The sequence below is a fragment of the Bombina bombina genome, chromosome 3 (assembly GCF_027579735.1).
Source record: "Bombina bombina isolate aBomBom1 chromosome 3, aBomBom1.pri, whole genome shotgun sequence".
Taxonomy (NCBI): domain Eukaryota; kingdom Metazoa; phylum Chordata; class Amphibia; order Anura; family Bombinatoridae; genus Bombina; species Bombina bombina.
The window spans coordinates 1,234,839,412-1,234,859,288 of record NC_069501.1 but is presented as its reverse complement, the minus strand read 5'-3'; the positions used below and the strand labels follow the sequence as shown (position 1 = coordinate 1,234,859,288).

At 40.1% G+C, this 19,877-nt stretch overlaps 1 protein-coding gene across 1 annotated transcript in view; it reads right to left on the bottom strand.

Moving 5' to 3' along the window:
• Window positions 1-19,877, bottom strand: part of ARHGEF17 (Rho guanine nucleotide exchange factor 17) — a 591,511-nt gene that overhangs the window by 89,795 nt on the left and 481,839 nt on the right. The window contains exons 6-8 of the mRNA XM_053708724.1: window positions 14,411-14,587; window positions 14,229-14,279; window positions 13,120-13,229 (exon numbers count right to left, since the gene is read on the bottom strand). Of these exons, the coding sequence (XP_053564699.1) occupies window positions 13,120-13,229; window positions 14,229-14,279; window positions 14,411-14,587 (338 nt within the window). The remainder of the gene's footprint in view (window positions 1-13,119; window positions 13,230-14,228; window positions 14,280-14,410; window positions 14,588-19,877) is intronic.

The following is a 19,877-nucleotide window of genomic DNA, read 5'->3' as shown; positions in this document are numbered from 1 at the left end:
GATGGTTGAAAGGACCCTGAAGTAGAAGGTCCTGTCTCAGAGGCAGAGACCATGGTGGAAAGGATGACATGTCCACTAGATCTGCATACCAGGTCCTGCGTGGCCACGCAGGTGCTATCAGAATCACCGATGCTCTCTCCTGCTTGATCTTGGCAATCAGTCGAGGGAGCAGAGGAAACGGTGGAAACACATAAGCCAGGTTGAAAGACCAGGGCGCTGCTAGAGTATCTATCAGTGTCGCCTTGGGATCCCTGGACCTGGATCCGTAACACGGAAGCTTGGCGTTCTGGCGAGACGCCATGAGATCCAGTTCTGGTTTGCCCCAACGGAGAATCAGTTGTGCAAATACCTCCGGATGGAGTTCCCACTTTCCCGGATGAAAAGTCTGACGACTTAGAAAATCCGCCTCCCAGTGCTCTACACCTGGGATATGGACAGCTGATAGGTGGCAAGAGTGAATCTCTGCCCAGTGAATTATTTTTGAAACTTCTAACATCTCTAGGGAACTTCTTGTTCCCCCTCGATGGTTGATGTAAGCTACAGTCGTGATGTTGACCGACTGAAATCTGATGTACCTCAGAGTTGCTAACTGAGGCCAAACCTGAAGAGCCTTGAATATCGCTCTTAGTTCCAGAATATTTATTGGAAGGAGAGACTCCTCCTGAGTACACGATCCCTGAGCCTTCAGGGAGTTCCAGACTGCACCCCAACCTAGAAGGCTGGCATTTGTTGTTACAATAGTCCAATCTGCCCTGCGAAGGTCATACCTTTGGACAGATGGACCCGAGATAGCCACCAGGGAAGAGGATCCCTGGTCTCTTGGTCCAGATTCAGTTGAGGGGCCAAATCTGTGTAATCCCCGCTCCACTGACTGAGCCTGCATAGTTGAAGCGGTCTGAGATGTAAGAGTGCATACGGCACTATGTCCATTGCCGCTACAATTAAGCCGATTACTTCCATACACTGAGCCACCAAAGGGTGGGGAATGGAATGAAGAACCCGACAGGAATTTAGAAGCTTTGATAACCTGGACTCCGTCAAGGTAAATTTTCATTTCTACAGAATCTATCAGAGTCCCTAGAAAGGAAACTCTTGTGAGTGGAACACTTTTCCTCGTTCACTTTCCACCCATGCGACCTCAGAAATGCCAGTACTACGTCCGTATGAGACTTGGCAATTTGGAAGTTTGACGCCTGTATCAGGATGTCGTCTAAATAAGGGGCTACTGCTATGCCCCACGGCCTTAGGACCGCCAAAAGCGACCCTAGAACCTTTGTAAAGATTCTTGGGGCTGTAGCTAATCCAAAGGGAAGAGCTACAACTGGTAATGCCTGTCTTGAAAGGCAAACCTGAGAAACCGATGATGATCTTTGTGTATCGGAATGTGAAGATAAGCATCCTTTAGATCCACTGTAGTCATATATTGACCCTCCTGAATCAGTGGTAGGATGGTACGAATAGTTTCCATCTTGAACGACGGAACTTTGAGGAATTTGTTTAAGATCTTTAGATCCAAAATCGGTCTGAAGGTTCCCTCTTTTTTGGGAACCACAAACAGATTTGAGTAAAAACCCTGTTCCTGTTCCTCCTTTGGAACTGGATGGATCACTCCTATAACTAGGAGGTCTCGTACACAGTGTAAGAATGCCTCACTCTTTATCTGGTTTGCAGATAATTGTGAAAGGTGAAATCTCCCTTTTGGGGGGGAAGCTTTGAAGTCCAGAAGATATCCCTGGGATATAATTTCCAACGCCCAGGGATCCTGAACATCTCTTGCCCACGCCTGGGCGAAGAGTGAAAGTCTGCCCCCTACTAGATCCGTTACCGGATAGGGGGTCGTTCCTTCATGCTGTCTTAGAGGCAGCAGCAGGCTTTTTAACCTGCTTACCTTTTTTCCAGGTCTGGTTTGGTCTACAGACTGTCTTGGATTGAGCAAAAGTTCCCTCTTGTTTATTATTAGAGGAAGTTGATGCCGCACCTGCCTTGAAGTTTCGAAAGGCACGAAAATTAGACTGTTTGGCCCTAGATTTGGACCTGTCCTGAGGAAGGGCACAACCTTTTCCTCCCGTGATATCAGCAATAATCTCCTTCAAACCAGGCCCGAATAGGGTCTGCCCCTTGAAGGGAATGTTAAGTAGCTTAGATTTTAAAGTCACGTCAGCTGACCATGATTTAAGCCATAGCGCTCTGCGCGCCTGTATAGCAAAACCAGAATTCTTAGCCGTTAGTTTATTCAAATGAACAATGGCATCAGAAATAAAATAATTGGCTAGCTTAAGTGCTCTAAGTTTGCCAAGTATGTCATCCAATGGAGTCTCTACCTGTAAAGCCTCTTCCAGAGACTCAAACCAGTACGCCGCAGCAGCAGTGACAGGGGCAATGCATGCAATGGGCTGTAGGATAAAACCTTGTTGAATAAATATTTTCTAAAGGTAACCTTCTAAATTTTTATCCATTGGCTCTAAAAAACCACAACTGTCCTCGACAGGGATAGTAGTACGCTTTGCTAGAGTAGAAACTGCTCCCTCCACCTTAGGGACTGTCTGCCATAAGTCCCGTGTGGTGGCGTCTATTGGAAAACATTTTTCTAAAAATAGGAGGGGAAGAGAACGGCACACCTGGTCTATCCCATTCTTTATTAATAATTTCTGTAAACCTTTTAGGTATTGGAAAAAACATAATTTATGTAAGAACTTACCTGATAAATTCATTTCTTTCATATTAACAAGAGTCCATGAGCTAGTGACGTATGGGATATACATTCCTACCAGGAGGGGCAAAGTTTCCCAAACCTTAAAATGCCTATAAATACACCCCTCACCACACCCACAAATCAGTTTAACGAACAGCCAAGAAGTGGGGTGATAAGAAAAAAGTGCGAAGCATATAAAATAAGGAATTGGAATAATTGTGCTTTATACAAAAAAATCATAACCACCACAAAAAAGGGTGGGCCTCATGGACTCTTGTTAATATGAAAGAAATGAATTTATCAGGTAAGTTCTTACATAAATTATGTTTTCTTTCATGTAATTAACAAGAGTCCATGAGCTAGTGACGTATGGGATAATGACTACCCAAGATGTGGATCTTTCCACACAAGAGTCACTAGAGAGGGAGGGATAAAATAAAGACAGCCAATTCCTGCTGAAAATAATCCACACCCAAAATAAAGTTTAACAAAAAACATAAGCAGAAGATTCAAACTGAAACCGCTGCCTGAAGAACTTTTCTACCAAAAACTGCTTCAGAAGAAGAAAATACATCAAAATGGTAGAATTTAGTAAAAGTATGCAAAGAAGACCAAGTTGCTGCTTTGCAGATCTGGTCAACCGAAGCTTCATTCCTAAACGCCCAGGAAGTAGATACTGACCTAGTAGAATGAGCTGTAATTCTTTGAGGCGGAGTTTTACCCGACTCAACATAGGCAAGATGAATTAAAGATTTCAACCAAGATGCCAAAGAAATGGCAGAAGCTTTCTGGCCTTTCCTAGAACCGGAAAAGATAACAAATAGACTAGAAGTCTTACGGAAAGATTTCGTAGCTTCAACATAATATTTCAAAGCTCTAACAACATCCAAAGAATGCAATGATTTCTCCTTAGAATTCTTAGGATTAGGACATAATGAAGGAACCACAATTTCTCTACTAATGTTGTTGGAATTCACAACTTTAGGTAAAAATTCAAAAGAAGTTCGCAACACCGCCTTATCCTGATGAAAAATCAGAAAAGGAGACTCACACGAAAGAGCAGATAATTCAGAAACTCTTCTAGCAGAAGAGATGGCCAAAAGGAACAAAACTTTCCAAGAAAGTAATTTAATGTCCAATGAATGCATAGGTTCAAACGGAGGAGCTTGAAGAGCTCCCAGAACCAAATTCAAACTCCAAGGAGGAGAAATTGACTTAATGACAGGTTTTATACGAACCAAAGCTTGTACAAAACAATGAATATCAGGAAGAATAGCAATCTTTCTGTGAAAAAGAACAGAAAGAGCAGAGATTTGTCCTTTCAAAGAACTTGCGGACAAACCCTTATCTAAACCATCCTGAAGAAATTGTAAAATTCTCGGTATTCTAAAAGAATGCCAAGAAAAATGATGAGAAAGACACCAAGAAATATAAGTCTTCCAGACTCTATAATATATCTCTCGAGATACAGATTTACGAGCCTGTAACATAGTATTAATCACGGAGTCAGAGAAACCTCTATGACCAAGAATCAAGCGTTCAATCTCCATACCTTTAAATTTAAGGATTTCAGATCCGGATGGAAAAAAGGACCTTGTGACAGAAGGTCTGGTCTTAACGGAAGAGTCCATGGCTGGCAAGATGCCATCCGGACAAGATCCGCATACCAAAACCTGTGAGGCCATGCCGGAGCTATTAGCAGAACAAACGAGCATTCCCTCAGAATCTTGGAGATTACTCTTGGAAGAAGAACTAGAGGCGGAAAGATATAGGCAGGATGATACTTCCAAGGAAGTGATAATGCATCCACTGCCTCCGCCTGAGGATCCCGGGATCTGGACAGATACCTGGGAAGTTTCTTGTTTAGATGAGAGGCCATCAGATCTATCTCTGGGAGCCCCCACAATTGAACAATCTGAAGAAATACCTCTGGGTGAAGAGACCATTCGCCCGGATGCAACGTTTGGCGACTGAGATAATCCGCTTCCCAATTGTCTACACCTGGGATATGAACCGCAGAGATTAGACAGGAGCTGGATTCCGCCCAAACCAAAATTCGAGATACTTCTTTCATAGCCAGAGGACTGTGAGTCCCTCCTTGATGATTGATGTATGCCACAGTTGTGACATTGTCTGTCTGAAAACAAATGAACGATTCTCTCTTCAGAAGAGGCCAAAACTGAAGAGCTCTGAAAATTGCACGGAGTTCCAAAAACAGAATTTATGTTTACCTGATAAATTTCTTTCTCCAACGGTGTGTCCGGTCCACGGCGTCATCCTTACTTGTGGGATATTCTCTTCCCCAACAGGAAATGGCAAAGAGCCCAGCAAAGCTGGTCACATGATCCCTCCTAGGCTCCGCCTACCCCAGTCATTCGACCGACGTTAAGGAGGAATATTTGCATAGGAGAAACCATATGGTACCGTGGTGACTGTAGTTAAAGAAAATAAAATATCAGACCTGATTAAAAAAACCAGGGCGGGCCGTGGACCGGACACACCGTTGGAGAAAGAAATTTATCAGGTAAACATAAATTCTGTTTTCTCCAACATAGGTGTGTCCGGTCCACGGCGTCATCCTTACTTGTGGGAACCAATACCAAAGCTTTAGGACACGGATGAAGGGAGGGAGCAAATCAGGTCACCTAAATGGAAGGCACCACGGCTTGCAAAACCTTTCTCCCAAAAATAGCCTCAGAAGAAGCAAAAGTATCAAACTTGTAAAATTTGGTAAAAGTGTGCAGTGAAGACCAAGTCGCTGCCCTACATATCTGATCAACAGAAGCCTCGTTCTTGAAGGCCCATGTGGAAGCCACAGCCCTAGTGGAATGAGCTGTGATTCTTTCGGGAGGCTGCCGTCCGGCAGTCTCGTAAGCCAATCTGATGATGCTTTTAATCCAAAAAGAGAGAGAGGTAGAAGTTGCTTTTTGACCTCTCCTTTTACCTGAATAAACAACAAACAAGGAAGATGTTTGTCTAAAATCCTTTGTAGCATCTAAATAGAATTTTAGAGCGCGAACAACATCCAAATTGTGCAACAAACGTTCCTTCTTTGAAACTGGTTTTGGACACAGAGAAGGTACGATAATCTCCTGGTTAATGTTTTTGTTAGAAACAACTTTTGGAAGAAAACCAGGTTTAGTACGTAAAACCACCTTATCTGCATGGAACACCAGATAAGGAGGAGAACACTGCAGAGCAGATAATTCTGAGACTCTTCTAGCAGAAGAAATCGCAACTAAAAACAAAACTTTCCAAGATAATAACTTAATATCAACGGAATGTAAGGGTTCAAACGGAACCCCCTGAAGAACTGAAAGAACTAAATTGAGACTCCAAGGAGGAGTCAAAGGTTTGTAAACAGGCTTGATTCTAACCAGAGCCTGAACAAAGGCTTGAACATCTGGCACAGCTGCCAGCTTTTTGTGAAGTAATACCGACAAGGCAGAAATCTGTCCCTTCAGGGAACTTGCAGATAATCCTTTTTCCAATCCTTCTTGAAGGAAGGATAGAATCCTAGGAATCTTAACCTTGTCCCAAGGGAATCCTTTAGATTCACACCAACAGATATATTTTTTTTTTGGAAGCTTTAACCCTTAAAATAACGGAACCGGAGCCGTTTTAAGCTTTAAACCCCTTTACAGTCCCTGGTATCTGCTTTGCTGAGACCCAACCAAACCCAAAGGGGAATACGATACCAAATGACGCCTTCAGATCTAAAACAGTGCCTGCCGATATTATTATATCAAAATACCCAGATAAAATGATTCCTCAAGGCTAAATATGTGTTAATAATCAATCGATTTAGCCCAGAAAAAGTCTACAGTTTAAATAAGCCCTTATGAAGCCCTTATTTACAATCGTAATAAACATGGCTTACCGGATCCCATAGGGAAAATGACAGCTTCCAGCATTACATCGTCTTGTTAGAATGTGTCATACCTCAAGCAGCAAGGGACTGCAAACTGTTCCCCCAACTGAAGTTAATTGCTCTCAACAGTCCTGTGTGGAACAGCCATGGATTTTAGTTACGGTTGCTAAAATCATTTTCCTCATACAAACAGAATTCTTCATCTCTTTTCTGTTTCTGAGTAAATAGTACGTACCAGCACTATTTGAAAATAACAAACTCTTGATTGAATAATGAAAAACTACAGTTAAACACTAAAAAACTCTAAGCCATCTCCGTGGAGATGTTGCCTGTACAACGGCAAAGAGAATGACTGGGGTAGGCGGAGCCTAGGAGGGATCATGTGACCAGCTTTGCTGGGCTCTTTGCCATTTCCTGTTGGGGAAGAGAATATCCCACAAGTAAGGATGACGCCGTGGACCGGACACACCTATGTTGGAGAAATATTGATCGGTAATCTCACCTCCTGAGATTCCCAAACTCCTTGTGCCGTCAGAGATCCCCACACAGCTCCCCAACCTGTGAGACTTGCATCTGTTGAAATTACAGTCCAGGTCGGAAGAACAAAAGAAGCCCCCTGAAATAAACGATGGTGATCTGTCCACCACGTTAGAGAGTGCCGAACAATCGGTTTTAAAGATATTAATTGATATATCTTTGTGTAATCCCTGCACCATTGGTTCAGCATACAGAGCTGAAGAGGTCGCATGTGAAAACGAGCAAAGGGGATCGCGTCCGATGCAGCAGTCATAAGACCTAGAATTTCCATGCATAAGGCTACCGAAGAGAATGATTGAGACTGAAGGTTTCGACAGGCTGTAATCAATTTTAGACGTCTCTTGTCTGTTAAAGACAAAGTCATGGACACTGAATCTATCTGGAAACCCAGAAAGGTTACCCTTGTTTGAGGAATCAAAGAACTTTTTGGTAAATTGATCCTCCAACCATGATCTTGAAGAAACAACACAAGTCGATTCGTATGAGACTCTGCTAAATGTAAAGACGGAGCAAGTACCAAGATATCGTCCAAATAAGGAAATACCACAATACCCTGTTCTCTGATTACAGACAGAAGGGCACCGAGAATCTTTGTGAAAATTCTTGGAGCTGTAGCAAGGCCAAACGGTAGAGCCACAAATTGGTAATGCTTGTCTAGAAAAGAGAATCTCAGGAACTGATAATGATCTGGATGAATCGGAATATGCAGATATGCATCCTGTAAATCTATTGTGGACATATAATTCCCTTGCTGAACAAAAGGCAATATAGTCCTTACAGTTACCATCTTGAACGTTGGTATCCTTACATAACGATTCAATAATTTTAGATCCAGAACTGGTCTGAAGGAATTCTCCTTCTTTGGTACAATGAAGAGATTTGAATAAAACCCCATCCCCTGTTCCGGAACTGGAACTGGCATAATTACTCCAGCCAACTCTAGATCTGAAACACAATTCAGAAATGCTTGAGCTTTCACTGGATTTACTGGGACATGGGAAAGAAAAAATCTCTTTGCAGGAGGTCTCATCTTGAAACCAATTCTGTACCCTTCTGAAACAATGTTCTGAATCCAAAGATTGTGAACAGAATTGATCCAAATTTCTTTGAAAAAACGTAACCTGCCCCCTACCAGCTGAACTGGAATGAGGGCCGTACCTTCATGTGAACTTAGAAGCAGGCTTTGCCTTTCTAGCAGGCTTGGATTTATTCCAGACTGGAGATGGTTTCCAAACTGAAACTGCTCCTGAGGACGAAGGATCAGGCTTTTGTTCTTTGTTGAAACGAAAGGAACGAAAACGATTGTTAGCCCTGTTTTTACCTTTAGACTTTTTATCCTGTGGTAAAAAAGTTCCTTTCCCACCAGTAACAGTTGAAATAATAGAATCCAACTGAGAACCAAATAATTTGTTTCCCTGGAAAGAAATGGAAAGTAGAGTTGATTTAGAAGCCATATCAGCATTCCAAGTCTTAAGCCATAAAGCTCTTCTGGCTAAGATAGCCAGAGACATAAATCTAACATCAACTCTAATAATATCAAAAATGGCATCACAGATGAAATTATTAGCATGCTGGAGAAGAATAATAATATCATGAGAATCACGATTTGTTACTTGTTGCGCTAGAGTTTCCAACCAAAAAGTTGAAGCTGCAGCAACATCAGCCAATGATATAGCAGGTCTAAGAAGATTACCTGAACATAGATAAGCTTTTCTTAGAAAAGATTCAATTTTTCTATCTAAAGGATCCTTAAACGAGGTACCATCTGACGTAGGAATGGTAGTACGTTTAGCAAGGGTAGAAATAGCCCCATCAACTTTAGGGATTTTGTCCCAAAATTCTAACCTGTCAGGCGGAACAGGATATAATTGCTTAAAACGTTTAGAAGGAGTAAATGAATTACCCAATTTATCCCATTCCTTAGCAATTACTGCAGAAATAGCATTAGGAACAGGAAAGACTTCTGGAATAACCGCAGGAGCTTTAAAAACCTTATCCAAACGTATAGAATTAGTATCAAGAGGACTAGAATCCTCTATTTCTAAAGCAATTAGTACTTCTTTAAGTAAAGAGCGAATAAATTCCATCTTAAATAAATATGAAGATTTATCAGCATCAATCTCTGAGACAGAATCCTCTGAACCAGAAGAGTCCAAAGAATCAGAATGATGGTGTTCATTTAAAAATTCATCTGTAGAGAGAGAAGATTTAAAAGACTTTTTACGTTTACTAGAAGGAGAAATAACAGACAAAGCCTTCTTAATGGATTCAGAAACAAAATCTCTTATGTTATCAGGAACATTCTGCACCTTAGATGTTGAGGGAACTGCAACAGGCAATGGTACATCACTAAAGGAAATATTATCTGCTTTAACAAGTTTGTCATGACAATTATTACAAACAACAGCTGGAGGAATAGCTACCAAAAGTTTACAGCAGATACACTTAGCTTTGGTAGATCCAGCAGGCAGTGGTTTTCCTGTAGTATCTTCTGGCTCAGATGCAACGTGAGACATCTTGCAATATGTAAGAGAAAAAACAACATATAAAGCAAAATAGATCAAATTCCTTATAAGACAGTTTCAGGAATGGGAAAAAAATGCCAAACATCAAGCTTCTAGCAACCAGAAGCAAATGAAAAATGAGACTGAAATAATGTGGAGACAAAAGCGACGCCCATATTTTTTGGCGCCAAATAAGACGCCCACATTATTTGGCGCCTAAATGCTTTTGGCGCCAAAAATGACGCCACATCCGGAACGCCGACATTTTTGGCGCAAAATAACGTCAAAAAATGACGCAACTTCCGGCGACACGTATGACGCCGGAAACGGAAAAGAATTTTTGCGCCAAAAAAGTCCGCGCCAAGAATGACGCAATAAAATGAAGCATTTTCAGCCCCCGCGAGCCTAACAGCCCACAGGGAAAAAAGTCAAATTTTTGAGGTAAGACAAAATATGATAATTTAAAGCATAATCCCAAATATGAAACTGACTGTCTGGAAATAAGGAAAGTTGAACATTCTGAGTCAAGGCAAATAAATGTTTGAATACATATATTTAGAACTTTATAAATAAAGTGCCCAACCATAGCTTAGAGTGTCACAGAAAATAAGACTTACTTACCCCAGGACACTCATCTACATGTTTGTAGAAAGCCAAACCAGTACTGAAACGAGAATCAGTAGAGGAAATGGTAAATATAAGAGTATATCGTCGATCTGAAAAGGGAGGTAAGAGATGAATCTCTACGACCGATAACAGAGAACCTTATGAAATAGACCCCGTAGAAGGAGATCACTGCATTCAATAGGCAATACTCTCCTCACATCCCTCTGACATTCACTGCACGCTGAGAGGAAAACCGGGCTCCAACTTGCTGCGGAGCGCATATCAACGTAGAATCTAGCACAAACTTACTTCACCACCTCCCTTGGAGGCAAAGTTTGTAAAACTGATTTGTGGGTGTGGTGAGGGGTGTATTTATAGGCATTTTAAGGTTTGGGAAACTTTGCCCCTCCTGGTAGGAATGTATATCCCATACGTCACTAGCTCATGGACTCTTGTTAATTACATGAAAGAAACATCAGTACACACCGGCACTGCAAAGCATTTATCCAGTCTACACAATTTCTCTGGCACTGCAATGGTATCACAGTCATTCAGAGCAGCTAAAACCTCCCTAAGTAACACGCGGAGGTGTTCAAGCTTAAATTTAAATGTAGAAATATTAGAATCAGGTATCCTGAGTCATTAACATCACCCACTGACTGAAGCTCTCTTTCCTCAGCTTCTGCATATTGTGAGGCAGTATCAGACATGGTTCTTAAAGCGTCAGTATGCTCTGCATTTTGTCTCACCCCAGAGCTATCTCGCTTACCTCTAAGTTCAGGTAGTCTGGCTAATACCGCTGACAGTGTATTATCCATGACTGCCGCCATGTCTTGTAAAGTAAACGCTATGGGCGCCCTAGATGTACTTGGCGCCATTTGAGCGTGAGTCCCTTGGGCGGGAGTCAAAGGGTCTGACACATGGGGAGAGTTAGTCGGCATAACTTTCCTCTCGTCAGATTCCTCTGGTGATAATTTTTTTAAAAACAGAATATGATCTTTATTGCATAAAATGAAATCAGTACATTTGGTACACATTCTAAGAGGGGGTTCCACCATGGCTTTTAAACATAATGAACAAGGAGTTTCTTCTATGTCAGACATGTTTATACAGACTAGCAATGAGACTAGCAAGCTTGGAAAACACTTTAAATCAAGTTAACAAGCAAATATAAAAAACGGTACTGTGCCTTTAAGAGAAACAAATTTTGTCAGAATTTGAAAAACAATGAAAAAATGCAGTAAATCAAACGAAATTTTTACAGTGTATGTAATAGGCTAGCAGAGCATTGCATCCACTTGCAAATGGATGATTAACCCCTTAGTTCAAAAAACGGATCAAAAAAACAGTCACAACCAACTGCCACAGCAAGCTGTGGTCCTACCTTCCCCAATAAACGACTTTGGAAAGCCTTTGAGCCCTTTAGAGATGTCCTATAGCATACAGGGGACTCCTGAGGGAAGCTGGATGTCACAGTTTGTAATTTTAACTGCACCAACTGTAACTTTTATACTATAACAGTGGAAAGCCTCAGTAAAACTGTTTCTAGTCAAAATTTAAGCCAGCCGTGTGGAAAAAACTAGGCCCCAATAAAGTTTTATCACCAATGCATATATAAAAACGATTTAACATGCCAGCAAACGTTTATATTGCAATATCATAAGGGTATTACCCCTGGGAGTAAGCATGATACCAGTCGTTATTAAATCACTGTATTCAGGCTTAACTTACATTAATCCGGTATCAGCAGCATTTTCTAGTGTTTTCCATCTCTAGAAAAAATTATAACTGCACATAACTGATAGCAGAATAAACTGCACGCCATTCTCTCGCTGAAGTTACCTCATCTGTGTAATCCCCTCAGACATATGTGAGAATAGCAATGGATCTTAGTTACAACCTGCTAAGATCATAGAAACCTCAGGCAGATTCTTCTTCTATTTACTGCCTGAGATAAAATAGCACAACTCCGGTACTATTTAAAAATAACAAACTTTTGATTGAAGAAAATAAACTAACTATATTTAACCACTCTCTCCTATAACATCCTAGCTTGTTGAGAGTTGCAAGAGAATGACTGGGTATGACAGTTAGGGGAGGAGCTATATTACAGCTCTGCTGTGGGTGTCCTCTTGCAACTTCCTGTTGGGAATGAGAATATCCCACAAGTAATGGATGATCCGTGGACTGGATACACCTTACAAGAGAAACTAACATTTTATCACCTCTTTCACTTTACCCTTCCTGCTAAGAGCCAGCAAAGTGAATGACTGGGGGGTGGAGTTAAGGGGGGAGCTATATAGACAGCTCTGCTGTGGGTACTCTCTTTGCCACTTCCTGTTGGGAAGGATAATATCCCACAAGTAAGGATGAAACCGTGGACTTGGTACATCTTGCAAAAGAAAGATATTTTACCTCAAAAGGCCTTAAGCTCACCAGAGTAAGTGCTCTGTGAACAGTTACACTTCAGTTGCTGTAAGTTAAAACAAAACAATAGCCAATCAGCATCAGCAGTGCAGAGGTCATGCATTGCTCTGCTGTCAGATTTCACTGTAATCTTGTAAGATTTCATTGTAATCTTCCTTAAACTGAATAGAAAAAGAACCTGACTGTTCCTGCACATGCTAGATGCTCCCTTGCAAGTCCTGGGACTAGCATCGTGATAGGATGCTTAAAGTCTCTTTACAGTAAGGCGTGATTGAGGTAAATATCTTCCATTTTTTACATAGAGATGTTAAGGTGATATTTTCTAGTCAGCTTTTTACAGGTATGCTGCATCACTTTCATGTGCGTCAACATTATGTCCCTTTAATGCAAAAAGCACAGTAAAGCATTTCTAACCCTCACATGTAAGTGAATTTAGTATGTTACAGTAGCCATCCTGTCTAACTGTAATACAGGATACTTACAGACTCATGGAGCTACGCCGTAGTGACCCTGACTTCCGCTTGAGGGTTGTACAAATCAGCAGATCAGTGAAGAGGAAAAGTGAGCGATCCTTCTTTCCACCAACAGCTTTCTAAGTGAGAGGAGACGGACAGACATCAGTCACCCAGCACTTACTGGATGCATTCACAGACACTCCAGGTCAAAAGGTTTAAGGTTAATAATAATATTAAAGGGACACAAACAGGTTTTACATTATAATTATGTTTAATTATATGTAGTAAAAAACAACAACTTTACAATATTCTTTTAATATTTATTTTGTTCCCTTTTGCTGTAAGTGAACTCTGAAAATTGTGGGCTTTCCAGTTCCACTGAGTTTCTATTAAGTAATGGTCCCCTCCATGTTGAAAGCTAGGTTAAACCTTATCTATTTTTTTTTCTTTTTTGCTGAAGACAATTAGTGACTAATACAAAACAGGCAACAAAGTGTCCAAGCACTGAACTGTGTAAGCATTAGTTGAGGAGCATGCAATTTGTTTTTAATATTTACGTCCATAATCATATTTACTTTGTTCTGTTGGTATTTTTGTTGAAGAGCTATATGGCAGCAGTGTTCGCATTGTTATAAATTGTTGCAAACATAACATATATTGCTTAAGACGTGCACTCTCCAGAGCCTACCTAAGTATTCTCTTCAACAAAAATACCAATACCTAATTTAATGAAAGAAGTAAATTAAAAACGTCATGCTCTGTCTTTTTATTTCCCTTTAATGACTTTGTCAAATTGAGAGAATGCTTATTCTTAATAAGCATTGCTCACAACATCCCTAGAGAAATAGGGCTATCAGATTCCTAATGATAAACATTTAACAGTAATCACAACCTTTCCTCAGTAATATCAACATATTATAGAGCTTCAATTGAGCTGGATAAGGATGTGCTATGGTGTAGATGTGCTATGGTGTAGTTGTGCTATGGTGCAGTTGTGCTATGGTGTAGTTGTGCTATGGTGTATTCCATCCCTTATGTTTGTGAATAATCACGCATTTTATCACTGTCCTTACTATGATCTATCTGTGATCATTTGAGAAGATTAGGAAGACTTTAAGAAAGCAGATGAGTCTTACCACTTCAACCACCATTTCTTGGCGCACAAATCTCCGGAATGGAACCTGGAGCTGTAGATAACAAAGATAGAGGTGTTAGAGAACATTCTAAAATAGTCATTTCAGCATTAGACCAAGGGCAGTGTTTTCTGAAATCCAATGGCGCCTGTTAGGGTAATGAACCAAACAGAATCGTCACATACATCCTCCATGCCTTCGATGTGCGATTCTATCTCCTGTAGGATCCTGGTATCCCTTTCGGCCTCCTCTGCGCTGCGTACTCCCTTGTTTATTCTCTCTGCCAGCTGTTTGATATTTCTCTGGGCATCCAGTAAGCATGGGTAGTCTGGGTGGTCTTCAGCTGTGTGTTTCAGCAGATCCTGTAATGCAAAAGGGGGAAAAAAGCTCAAGTTTAGAAAAGAAAATGTATATTCTCAAAGCTCACATAGCAAACATGTTTAAATTTATAGTTACTCTACACACACATCAACCCATTAACACAATAGATTAAAACTAAGCATTGGCATATTTAAGATTCATGCTGCCCGAGGCTCACAAAACATTGCCAGCTCCCTGAATTTTATCTCATATTTATCTGATTTATATTTCCCACATCTGAGCAGATAGTTTTTAATTGCTCTCTACCTATAATGCTCACACCATCAACCCAGTTAACCCATTTTTTTTATAAACACATTATTGCCAGTAATACCCAAATAGCAAGGAATTAACACACATATTGCCAGCTATAGACAAAGAACAGTAATTTAAACTCTGCAAATCTAATAAAATACTCTCCATATAATTAGTATTTTGTACAGTATAACTAAATAACCCCCTTACGTTAAGGAAAAAGTCCACAAAAATTGCATGAAACATTTAAAAGAGCCTCAGCCAATCAAAAAGTAGGTGCTGTGCAGAAACGTATTTGCATCAATAGGACTGAGATGTGTAAAAGTTGTGCTTTTTCCCACGCTCCCTAACAAGAGCAAAAAGCAAAACCTGTAACATACTAATGGTTTACACTGCATAGAACAGATATTTCATTTGCTGATTTTGTGTGTTAAAGAATCTGTTTTTTGGCTCTTTAGGGAGCATGTGACAAGCAGTTTTACACCAAAGCAAGAGGTCTTTTAATGTTAAGGACTCAATTAAAAATTATAAAAAGCATAGAAATTCCAGAATTTAACTCTCCTATATTTTTCAGGTGTTTGCTCCAACTAAGCATGCTCCAAATATATTAAAATAAAACGGTGATTTTAAATCTTTATATCTCTCTAAGTACTGCTTGTTTATTTCAGCAAAAAAACAACCACTAGGTTGCAATGTGTATGGTTGTAGTGCTTAAAGAGACATGAAACCCAATTTTTTTCTTTCGTGATGTCATTTTAAGCAACTTTCTAATTCACTTCTATTATCTAATTTGCTTCATTCTCTTGATATCACTTGCTGAAAAGCATATCTAGATATGCTCAGTAGCTGCTGATTGGTTTCTGCACATAAAGGCCTTGTTTGATTGGCTCACACATGTGCATTGCTATTCCTTCAACAAAGGATATCTAAAGATTTGAGCAAATAAGATAATAGAAGTAAATTGGAAAGTTGTTTAAAATTGCATGCCCTATCTGAATCATGAAAGTTTAATTTTGACTAGGCTGCCCCTTTAAAGGACCAGTAGATACCCCATAGCTTTATTTTTTATTTTACGCAGTTAAGTAGATTATATATATGTGTGCATATATATATTTATACAATTTTAATATATTAATATATGTATTGAATAATGAATAAAAAAATAATGAATTTTAAAGAACTGAAATAAATATGTTGTGTGTGTATATATATATATATATATATAATTTTTTAATCTATCAATATTTTTATTGAATTATATATATATATATATATATATATATATATACACACATACACAACTATTAGGCACATCATTTATGTATTTGTTGTTTATTACTGTTATTAATACTATATTACTATCTTCATTTATTAGCTATGTAGGTGGATACGGCCCCCCATGCATTCACAGACGTTGCACCTGGCCCTTGTGGAAAAAGGTTTCTGACCTGTGATTTAGAACCTTTGACAATATTTTAAACCTCACCACTTTGTTTTATGATTTACAGATTGAGAACTGTTAAAATCCTGTTATAGATTAGATACGTTGCGGCCACTTTCTTCTTACGCAAATTAATTTCCTGCAGTGTTTTTTTTACTTTAAATGAAAATCTCCCTAAAACCGAAAACTCTTATTGAATTAAAAATAAATGTCAAAAATATTAAAATAAAAACACATTGAGCAAATATGCCAAGTAAGCGCACACAGACTCCAATAACCCATTCGTATGTCAAAGATCGGCGTCCATTATTGGCAGTTCTGAGTGCCATTGTGGGGCAAATGCAGATCGAATATCAAGTGAGTTCATCTCAGCTGTGTTTGATGTGTAAAGATTGTGATCACTTTAAATAAAAATAATAATAAAAAAAATGAAAGGTTCCCAGTTTCCAATATCTGGGGGGGGGGGGGAAATCTAAAAATGTTTAATCCCTTCCTAAGTGTTTACCCCCACACGTTTGGCAAAGAAGCTGCAAAACATTGCATGCGGGACACAGCCAGTGAGCCAATCAAGCAATTGTCCTGGATTTTTGCAGGAGGCCTGCTCCCTTTCCCTGCCTGCAGCATCTCGGTCTAAAGCAAAGGTCCCAGATTTTAGGGACTGCTCCAGTTCCATAAAAAACACACATAATTCTGTCTGGTCCCTCCCATGATGCAGCCCAAGCCCGTCTGAAAAACCCTTACATCACAGCCCCGCTAACAAGACAAATCCAATGATAGCCTTTGTCCTACTCAAGCATTACAGGGAAGCGTGATTTTAATGTGTATGTTCCCTCTGCAGAGGTTAACTGTGTGTGTGTGCGTATGTATGTATGCATGTGTGTATGTATGTGAGTGTTTGTTTGTGTATGTATGTATTTGTGCATGTGTGTGTGCATATGTATATGTGTGCGTATGTATATGTGCGCATGTATGTGAGTGTTTGTGTATGTATGCATGCGTGTGTGGGTATGTTTGTGTGTGGGTATGTTTGTGTGTGGGTGTGTTTGTGTGTGGGTGTGTTTGTGTGTGGGTGTGTTTGTGTGTGGGTGTGTTTGTGTGTGGGTGTGTTTGTGTGTGGGTGTGTTTGTGTGTGGGTGTGTTTGTGTGTGGGTGTGTTTGTGTGTGGGTGTGTTTGTGTGTGGGTGTGTTTGTGTGTGGGTGTGTTTGTGTGTGGGTGTGTTTGTGTGTGGGTGTGTGTGTGTGTGGGTGTGTTTGTGTGTGGGTGTGTTTGTGTGTGGGTGTGTTTGTGTGTGTGGGTGTGTTTGTGTGTGGGTGTGTTTGTGTGTGTGGGTGTGTTTGTGTGTGTGGGTGTGTTTGTATGTTTGTGTGTGGGTGTGTTTGTGTGTGGGTGTGTTTGTGTGTGTGGGTGTGTTTGTGTGTATGCATGTTTGTATGTTTGTGTGTGGGTATTGCACTAATCTGTTAACTGATCCTTTGATTTAAAAAAAAGAGCTCTTTATTTTTTTTAACAACCCCTTCATCACTAAATGTTAACGGTTAACATTTAGTGATGAAGGGGTTGTTAAAAAAATAAAAATCTCTAATTTTAAACTATAGGATCAGTTAAGAGATTAGTGCAATCACTCGGTACCAGTATAAATATGATTTCTGGGATTTATTCTTCCTACACGTTGGGTTTGTGACATAACACACATACTGTGTGACCTTTTAGTGCTTCATAAAGAGCGCTGGCGTGTTCACACTGTGATATTCACCTTCCGGTGAATATCAGAAGCCTAGAGAGCAATATTCTGTGATTCAAACTTACTATAGGGCCAGTGAATAGCAGGACCCACTGCTGGGGCACATTGTCAACAGGTAATAACCCTGCTAGATACAAGCTGTCTGCAGAAGAGCAACAGCAAGACTGGGAGACCGAATACAACTGACAATAGTGGCAGAACAGAAAGCTGGTAACAAAGAAGCAGAGGAAGAATATGTTACAGAAAACTTATATTGGTGTAATAAAACAAAACATACAGTTAAATACAGCTCCTTAACAACAATGCTCTACTGGGAGGTAGCTGACCACATCTGGTGAGCTGAACATATCTGGTGAGCTAATCACAAGAAAAAAATGGGTGTTTCCACCAATCAGCAGCTAGCTTGGGGTGACCAGACATCCTACTTTTAAACACGACTGTCCCATTTTTTTTAACACACTGCCCCTTTTTCCCCAATTTATTCTTACCTGATAAATTAATTTCTTTCATGGTAGTGAAATGGAGTCTTTACTCTTGGCAATTACATCACCTGGCCACCAGGAGGAGGTAAAAACACCCTACACCAGAGCTTTAAGTATCCCTCCTTCTTCCCTTCCCTCCCAGTATTGCATATTGCCGAGAATAGGAAAGAAGTAATAAAGATAGTAGGGTAAAGAGGTGCAAACTAGGAAAGTTGCCACTAAAAAAAACTGGGCTGGTTCGTGGACTTTCACTACCAAGAAAGTAAAAAATTTATTAGGTAATAATACATTTGGTTTTCTTTCTAATAGTAGAGAGAGTTCACAAGACCTTACTCTTGGGAACCAATACCCAAGCTGTGAAGTCCGCGAAAATATTGGGTGGGATAAAAAGAAAAAGGCAGGCCTTTATCAGGAATCACCACCGCCTGAAGGACCTTCCTGGCAAATGCTGCCTCCGCTGAGGCAAAAACGTCAAAATATTAAAATTTGGTGAACATATGCAGGGACGACTAAGTAGTACCTTGCATATCTGTTTGACAGAAGCCTTGTTCTTGAAGGCCTAAGAAGTAAAAACCGAGCGGGTAGGGTGAGCAGTAATTTAAGTAGGTGGTTGCTGACCTACCAACAAGTAAGCCTTATGAATTAAGCTCCTCAACCAAAAGACCAAGGACAGTGCAGTAGCAGTAGCTATCTGGCCCTCATGCTTTCCAGAATACAGAACAAATAGACTAGATTATTGGCAAAAATTTATAGTAGTCTGCAAATAGAATTTCAAAGCCCTGACAGATTATGGAGAAGTCTATCTTTTGAAGACCCTGGGTTAGGACACAAAGAAGGAACACTCTCATGATTGATGTTCTCAACTGAAACAACCTTCGGCAAAAAAAGGTGAAAGATCAAATAAGGAGGTTCACAAGAAAGAGAAGACAATTCAGAAACTCTTCTGGCTGAAGAGACGGCCAACATAAACAGAAACTTCCAGTATAATATCTTTATGTCCAATGAATGCATTGGCTCAAAAGTTGGATGTTGTAACATTCTGAGAACCAAATTGAGAGACCATGGAGAAGAAATTGGTTTAACAACCAGTTTTATTCTAACTAGAGCCTGAACAAATAATTGAATATCAAGCAGGCGAGCCAACTTCCTATGCAACAAAACCGAAAGGGCAGAAATCTGGCCCTTAAGGGTACTGGCTGACAAGCACTTGTCTAAACCCTCTTAAAGGAATTGTAAAATCCTTGGAATTCTCACCGAATGCCAGGAAAATACGTGATCAGAAAAGGTATACTTTCCAGACTGAGTTCATGCCTCCTAAAAAAGGACTAATCTGCCCCTTAACGGAGAAGGTTCCGGATTGAGGGGCACAAGT